Here is a 9,205-nt window from a genome sequence, read left to right as displayed (position 1 = left end):
AGGGAACAATTGGTCAACATCTTGATAATCATGTCAGTCATCTTGCTTTCAGTTTGGCTTCAGAATAACTGGATAATTGTTTTCTCCTGAAACAAGAAAAATATATAATAGAAAAATATATATGTTAAAACATATCTAAAATATATTAAAAAAGAGAGACAACTCCAGGCCTTGAGGGCTATTGTTCTGCTTGGTTTTCATATCATCCCAGGACTTATTAACGATCAATTAATGTAATTGATTGGTTTGATAGTCTAAACACCAGTTGCCATGTTGAAATCAATCTCTGATTAAATGTCAAGGATAAAAATCCACAAACACTACTGCAGCCTAGAACCCCTCCTTTAAAGGATAGTCCATTCAAAAGAATGACAATCAACATACACTGTTGAGCTTAAGGACTGGATATGAAATCAACATACACTGTTGAGCTTAAGGTCTGGATATGAAATCAACATACACTGTTGAGCTTAAGGTCTGGATATGAAATCAACATACACTGTTGAGCTTAAGGACTGGATCTGAAATCAACATACACTGTTGAGCTTAAGGTCTGGATATGAAATCAACATACACTGTTGAGCTTAAGGACTGGATCTGAAATCAACATACACTGTTGAGCTTAAGGTCTGGATATGAAATCAACATACACTGTTGAGCTTAAGGTCTGGATATGAAATCAACATACACTGTTGAGCTTAAGGTCTGGATATGAAATCAACATACACTGTTGAGCTTAAGGACTGGATCTGAAATCAACATACACTGTTGAGCTTAAGGACTGGATCTGAAATCAACATACACTGTTGAGCTTAAGGACTGGATCTGAAATCAACATACACTGTTGAGCTTAAGGACTGGATCTGAAATCAACATACACTGTTGAGCTTAAGGACTGGATCTGAAGGACCCCTCCTTTCAAGGGATAGTTCACTCGAAAGTTCTTCTGACCATTTTCCTCAAAAGAGCACATTCTGTTCTGAAGGTCTGCAAGTTTCAGTCTCAAATGAATGAGAAATATATATAGGCACCATCTAACTCAAGTTTATTAAATGATTACAACATAGCAATTATCCAACAGTGATTATTGAAATAATTTGTAGGCCTACCAACTCTAATACACTATACATTTTCTCACTACATATAAGGTAGAATACAAAACTGTAGTTAAATTAATTATTTTATTAGGAATATCCATCCCTTATAAGTGCAATGACTTGACAGGTGTCCACAGATCTGTATCTGTAGCCTAGTGTCCTATTTTAACCTTTCACCTGAGAAAGAAAGCTGTTTCATAACGTCTAAAACCCCCTCCAATTGAACCTTTATATGTTAGCATACATACCGTACCCATATGTACTACTGCACACACAGCCAACCTTCCTCACCCAATGAATTTCTCTTTATACTACTCTGAAACTTTTCTCAGCGGCTCTTTTTCAAAGGCGTGGGTATGACAAGGCCTTCTTGTCGACCAATCACCAACGAGAAACCCGTAAAGTGTGTAGAGCAGCGTCCAATCAGCAGTTTGGGAGGCTGTTTTGAACCGATCCGGCCGCTAGCCAATCAGGCCGTTCTCGCATTGAGCTAGCGCGAGGCTGTCTACATATGGATAGAGAAGACAGGAGAAAGGCGAGACTGTAGGATTCCAGAATCCAGACTGACTTGACTGCTGCTTAACAATACAGGTACGTTACTTGTTATAACGATAATAACATTGCATTCTTTTTTACTACCACCATTTGAATAACTTATAATATTTACTTGTGTTAAATTATATGGTTATTTTAATAATTTGAAGTGAGATTATGTTATTGTTAAGTCTTTCTGTGGTATTTTAGTGCAATTATAGTTTAAATGTGCTTAGATGTTATTCATTTTGCAGGCAAATAGTGTTTGATAATTTTTCTCCCCATAATGTGTGATTTATTGTGGTATTGACAGAAATCTGCTGAAAATGGCCTTGATCTATTTTAATATTGTTTACACGGTCATTTATCATAAAGAAAATTAACATTTCACTGTTGTCTCGTGGACTCTGTTTTTTCCTGATTTTTAAAGTAACCAAAAGTTATTAAACTGTAATTTTCTGAGGCTTGTATTCCTCACACGCATCGCTGCTGTGTGTAACACTGTGAATATGGCTGGCTATAGCCTGTCTACGAATAACACTGTTCTTCTATTGCGACCCAATTTCGATGTCATCTACATAAATAATCGTACATTTTCAGAATAAACGTTTGTTTTCCGCTGAACTCTTTTATCTCTATTCAACAATGTAAAGAAAATGTTAATGTCATCGTCGAAAAGCTGTTTTTGAGATTTGTTATCGCCCTTAGTCAAATGATTGCTCTCACCATGTAGTAAAATGGCTGGCGATTTAAACCATTGAGGAAAGGCAGCGCTAACGCAGAGAAGGGACGGGGAATTGTTGGAGAAAAACAAATTACCTACGGACGAAAAATACTGCACTTTTTCGTTTTCCATTCGAAATGTTTATCTCTATCTTTCTGCATTAAAGTATTTTTATTTTCCCCTTTTTATTCATTTTCGCAACTTCTCGATTGCAGCAGGATGGCTGGCGCACTGTCTTTGTTACCGAGAGCAATGCACCAAGCGACAGTCAGGGGTATAACTTCAGAAAACAGTGAAATGTCACGAAATACGAAATGACAGTTTTAATATTTTAACCCGAATAAAAATAACGGTCTTTGTTTTATCTGACTACGTTGTTTTGTTTTTAATTAGCGGTCACATTTAGTCGTTATAGCTCTTGGAACCGGAGGGGGGTGTGTATCGCTTTGTTACATAGTCAACCCCGTAAGCCTTCCCCTCGCTCTACAGAAGCCATTTTATTCAATGGGAGCTCCAGCGAGGAACAGCACTCTCTTCGCCTGTATAGCAGCCACACTACCCAATACTAGGCGCTATGAACAGGGACTGAAAGCTACCGTACGGAGCGGGGAATTAAAACCCGAAAAAGTAATAACATTTCTGGCAAAGTAAGATTGAAATAGGCAAGAAGGTGGAAAATAAACAGGAGTTTCTCTCATGAGGACGCATTTCACAAAATGGAAGATGAATAATTCGCGTTGATGACCTCTCTATTTTTCTCTGTATGTGTAGTTGAAGCTTCTCATTCTATCGCAACATAGTAACTAGTCGTAGCGCTCCCTATACTATAGCTGGTATGAAGCAAGTAGAGTTCGCGTTGCGTTGGATGCAATGGAGTAAAGTTTACAGAGCTAAAAAATATGAAAATAAAATGCAGAAAATGGCTAATGACAAGGAGATGGGCGGTGGCGAGGGGAGAATATGGTGGGGGCTTTCTTATTTGATTGAGATTTTAATGAGGGTGTTTTGTAAAAATGCTCATTTACTTTGTAGATTAGAATTCGATTATTTTCCAAAATTGAATTTATATCTAAGTATCAATTCACATTCCCAATAATGACATTTCTCAAATAGCCTAGTTAGATCTAGATTATAATTACATTATTTTCCAAAATTGAATTTATATCTAAGTATCAATTCACATTCCCAAGAATGAAATTTCTCAAATAGCCTAGTTAAATCATTTAAAGTATTTTTGAGAAATGAAAATAAAAACCTTACACTTTGAATAATGTATTGGTATTCCATTGTAATTACATAGTAAAAACAAATCAAAAACAGACATTACAACAGCACACAGTCTCATAGCCACATTTCCTTAATTCCATATCATTTCCTTAAATCCCAATTTTCCTCCATTCTAAGACTCCTTGGCCAATTCCACATCTTCTCCCGTGTCACACCTACAGAATGCAAATGCATTCCAACCAATTCTTATTCTAGATCTAATTGGAATTCATTCTAATTCTAAAACTGATTCTTATTCTAGAACTCCTTCTCAATTCTAATTCCCTTGTTCCCTTCTATGGTTCCACCACCTACCATAATAATCCACATTTATTTCACTTTTATAGCACTTTTCATTATATAAAGAATCTCAAAGCTCTTTAAAGCAACACAAAAAAAAGACAAGCAATTTAGAAAACAACAACATAATTCATGAGATAGAATGTCATGAGAGGGTTGTAAAGTTCATGGTTTGAGTGGTCTTTGGAGGGAGGTGGCCGAAGCACTATGTCATCAAGGTGGTTTGCCGTTAATGTGAAGTTGACCTTCACCAGTGGTCAATGATGTTAAATTAATCTGTTGGGTGTTGTGTAATCACATTATGTCTGAATTAATTTGTCAATAAAGACCACAGTTAGTCTCCAACATGAATTGTGTTTGACTCTCCATTCACAAATGTCATCAAATATTTATTGAAATATTCATTCAAACGAACATGCCATGGTCAATGTGCTTTGGCACTTGCATCACCTGATAAAAAAATAGTATACAGGTACACTTTCCCAGAAGAAAATCAAACCACAACATTGAATTAACCCATTTTCATCTTCTCTCCACTCTCACCAGATACTGACCCAATCAACCAATTAACCAATCAACGAGTTCCAGACCGCAGCTAGGCCCCGCCCAGTGACCAGGATGGCTAAAGGCACTCCAGGGAAGCCCAAAGGCAAGATGTCCTCCTACGCCTACTTCGTTCAGACCTGCCGTGAGGAGCACAAGAAGAAGACCCCTGAGATACCTGTCAACTTCGCTGAGTTCTCCAAGAAGTGCTCCGGAAGATGGAAGGTGAGGAATGGATGGATGGATAGATACTTTATTGGTCCCTGAAGGACAATTAATAACCATTTGTAGTTAGTTATCACGATGAAGTTGATTGATTGATTGGTAACATATGTTTTTTATGCAAAAAAAAATATTTTCACATCTTATTTCACAGTTATAGAGATGAGATAATGAGGATGATGGGATTGAGATTATTAACTAGCATGGCGCGTAGTGTTGCCTGGCCAATACATCACACTACGCAGCCCGCACAAATGGTTATTGGAACAGAGGTCAAGTTAATTTCATTGAGTTTAACCAAAATTAAATTAATCTTTTGCTCCCAAATCTATTGTTCCCCTAAAGGACAAACTGGGTGGTAGCCTAAAGCTTAACAATCAAGAACGGCAAGTTATTTGTTAACTAAGGAGCGGTTACATGTTCCTTACTGCAGGTGGCGCAACAAGACCACATATCATGCTGACTTCTTATATTAAATGATAATTAGGCGACCTTCAATAGACCTCTCTGTTTGAATCCGTTTTTTCCCGTATGGTACCAAATGAACACTGCCCATGTGTCCATCTGTTCAAAGTCTATTGCTGGGAATGTTTTAAGTGGTGTAAATGTTGTGATTTTTTCCCCCAGACGATGTCTGGTAAGGAGAAGGGGAAGTTTGACGACATGGCGAAGCAGGATAAGGTGCGTTACGACAACGAGATGATGCACTTCGCCCCTGGAGGCAAGAAGGGAAGGAAGAAGGACCCCAACGCACCAAAGAGGCCCTCGTACGTACCACACACACAGACTGGCACACACATACATGGATGGAGTCATGCACAGACAGACAGACCAACCGACAGATAAACAGACACACAAATACACACACTCCTTCAATCATGTTTTGGTTTTCAGTAAGTATATCAATACACACATCAGACATCACGACACACTAAAATGAAGAAAAAAAATCACAATAATAAATCAAATAATAATTTCTCCACAGCTCTGGTTTCTTCATCTTCTGTGCGGACCACCGGCCCAAGATCAAGGCCCAGCACCCCAGCCTGGGAATCGGGGACGTGGCCAAGAAACTGGGGGAGCAATGGAACAACCTGACTGATGCCACCAAACAGCCCTACCTGATCAAGGCCAACAAACTCAAAGACAAATACCAGAAGGTAAACTAACTTACCTGTGTACTGTATTGTATTGTACCACACACACACACAAAGACAATTACCAGGAAGTAACATTTATATTGATTGATGAATTGATTGGTTACATTACACCTTGTATCTGATATCTGCACCGTTTTACAGTCACACATTGCACATTTTCACACACACACACACACACACACACACACACACACACACACACACACACACACACACACACACACACACACTTCAACCAGGTACGTTATTAAAAACAACCTTCAGTTTAATAATAACCTGACAACATCGCTACCGATCAAAACATCTACCAACCAATTCAATTAAATAGAATCCAGTGTGCTTCTGTCACCTGACCCCAAGTGAGAAGCTCCAATTGGACACCAATATCCACCACTGTTGATTAGCTAGTGTAGCCCGGACAACACCCAATGTTGTCCCAGCCAGTCGAATAACACATTTGACTCTCTCCCTCCCTCTCTCCCCCCCAGGACGTTGCTGACTATAAGTCCGGTAAGGGCAAGGTGGTAGTTCCGACCATGGCAATGGCCCCTAAGCCCATGACGAAGAGTAATATGGACGACGATGATGATGACGACGATGAGGAAGATGAGGAGGAGGAGGATGAGGAGGAGGATGACGAGTAGATCGACTGAGTTCTGTTTTGTGTTTTATTATGATGGTGACGATAATGATGATTATTAAGTAATGCGTTTTCCTTTCCAGTTTGAAATGCGATTTGTAGGGTTAAGAAGAAACACAGGTGATATCTTTTTATGTTCCTTAATGACATTGCTCCGCGCCCTGCCCTCCTTCATTCTATTCCCTCCTTCCAACTCTTTGTTGTTTTGACGTTGTCACTATGTTCATTTTGTGTTAACTGCTTCTGTAAAGTTCTCTTTGTACATTGTGTCAAGTTAAGATGTTGAGACTGTACGTTACTATGGCAACTGTGATTGAACTCGAAGTAGATCTCTATTACCCCCCCCCCCCCCCCCCCAACAGGTGTGTGTGTGTGTGCTCATGCTCGTGTGTGTGTGTGTGTGTTTGTGTTACCGTGTCCATCTCACCAGCACTGTCCAGTGTCTTCCTCAAAACCCGCCTAGCATTGTCTCTTTAACAGGCTCTATATCGATTCAACGGAGAAGCATTTAAAACCAGTGGTAGCATTGCAGTTTATATAAACACCTTTTTGTTTCTGGGATTCGTCCCAAATTACACCCTATTCCTTATATAGTGCACTACTTTTGACTAGGGCCTATAAGGAATCCCATGGAGCTCTGGTTAAAAGTAGTGCACTATATAGGGAATAGTGCGCCATCTGGGACTTTTAAAAAGAATGTGCAAGGTGTTGTGTTACTGTATATGGTTGACTTAGACTTTAGTCCATGTTTTTTTTTTTTTTCTGAGGCCGCCAGATGTAAGGTGATTTCTGATTGCACATATCTAGTAGGGGTGGTGTTGTTGTATCTAGGTGGCTGTTTGTGTAGCTGTGTGTTGGTTGTTGCACCAGGAAGTGTTGCCATGGTGAAACTAACTCCCAGTTCAACAGCCTCCCATGTAAACGAACAGTAGTGGCTGGTTAGCTAGTGTATGCTGGCCAACAGTCATTTAATACTATGGTTCAGGGTCGTTTAGTAACTTCCACTACAGTCACATGTTCACTTAGTCATGCATTGATGTCAATGGGAGACAAAGTGAACATTTGACTGTAGTGAAAGTCAAGATTCGCTCCTTTGAAACCGAGGAGGATGGAAACATCCAAACAACAGTATATAATGGAAACTATCATTTCCTTTTTGGCTAAGTGCATTTTAACCGTTCGTTGTTGTACGATCTCTCATGATGAAAAACAAAAAACGACACAGAGTGAAAAAGCACGACTATTGAAGAAAATAAACCTGTACTTATCTGTATCTAAGATTTTTTCTTTTTTGTATGTTTAGAAAAAGCTATGTTTGGAATTATTATTAAAGTATGACATTTTTACACGTGGTGTTATGTATTAATGATTTTCATTTTGCTGCTTGAAAGTCTCTCTCACCGAAACCTTCTCATCTTGTCACGTGAAACCCCCCAAACACATATCATCATTATTAAACAAGTTGTCTGACTATTATTATAACTCAAAGTGGATCTGCAATAAAGAGAACATACATTTCTCATTGAACTTATACTTTACTATTAGAAAAATGATTGAACTCTGAACTTTACTCCTAGAAGAATGATTAAACGATTTACACCTAGCAGAATGATTGAACTCTTTACTCTTAGAAGAATGATTGAACTCTGTACTTTACTCCTAGAATAATGAAAAAAAATCTTCACTCTATTCTTAGAAGAATGATTGAACTCTTTACTCTTAGAAGAATTATTGAACTCTGTACTTTACTCCTAGAAGAATTATTGAACTATTTACTCCTAGAAGAATGATTGAACTCTGTACTTCACTCATAGAATAATGAAAAAATATCTTTACTTTACTCCTAGAATATTGATTGAACTCTGTACTTTACTCCTAGGAGAATGATTGAACTCTGTACTTTACTCATAGGAGAATGATTGAACTCTGTACTTTACTTTTAGAAGAATTATTGAACTCTGTTCTTTACTCTTAGAAGAATGATTGAACTCTTTACTCCTAGGAGAATGATTGAACTCTGTACTTTACTCCTAGGAGAATGATTGAACTCTGTACTTTACTTTTAGAAGAATTATTGAACTCTGTTCTTTACTCTTAGAAGAATGATTGAACTCTTTACTCCTAGGAGAATGATTGAACTCTGTACTTTACTCCTAGAAGAATGATTGAACTCTGTTCTTTACTCCTAGAAGAATTATTGAACTCTGTACTTTACTTTTAGAATAATTATTGAACTCTGTACTTTACTCTTAGAATAATTATTGAACTCTGTTCTTTACTCCTAGAGGAATTATTGAACGATTTACTCCTAGAATAATAATTGAACTCTGTACTTTACTCCTAGAAGAATGATTGAACTCTTTACTCTTAGAAGAATTATTGAACTCTGTACTCCTAGAATAATAATTGAACTCTGTACTTTACTCCTAGAAGAAAGATTGAACTCTGTACTTTACTCTTAGAATAATTATTGACATCTGTTATTTACTCCTAGAGGAATGATTGAACTCTGTACTCCTGGAAGAATGATTGAACTCTGTACTTTACTCCTAGAATAATGATTGAACTCTTTACTCCTAGAAGAATAATTGAACTCTGTACTTCCGTCTGGCTTGCTTAATATAAGGAATTCGTTTTTTATTACATTTTTTACTTTAGTTTATTTAGTAAATATTTTGGTTCAGGGCTCCTAAGTAAGTATTTCATGGTTATATTCGGC

At 37.8% G+C, this 9,205-nt stretch overlaps 1 protein-coding gene across 1 annotated transcript; it reads left to right on the top strand.

Moving 5' to 3' along the window:
• Positions 1-1,615: 1,615 nt before the first annotated feature.
• Positions 1,616-7,840, top strand: LOC120030640 (high mobility group protein B3-like). The gene is made up of 5 exons (XM_038976079.1): positions 1,616-1,688; positions 4,468-4,689; positions 5,314-5,453; positions 5,672-5,846; positions 6,335-7,840. The coding sequence occupies exons 2-5, from the start codon at positions 4,540-4,542 to the stop codon at positions 6,488-6,490; spliced, it is 621 nt and encodes a 206-aa protein (XP_038832007.1). The 5' UTR covers positions 1,616-1,688; positions 4,468-4,539; the 3' UTR covers positions 6,491-7,840.
• The last annotated feature ends 1,365 nt before the right edge of the window (positions 7,841-9,205 follow it).

This window comes from Salvelinus namaycush, chromosome 36, assembly GCF_016432855.1.
Source record: "Salvelinus namaycush isolate Seneca chromosome 36, SaNama_1.0, whole genome shotgun sequence".
Lineage (NCBI taxonomy): Eukaryota > Metazoa > Chordata > Actinopteri > Salmoniformes > Salmonidae > Salvelinus > Salvelinus namaycush.
Note: the sequence above shows the minus strand (reverse complement) of the source record. Positions and strands in the feature narration are given on the sequence as shown.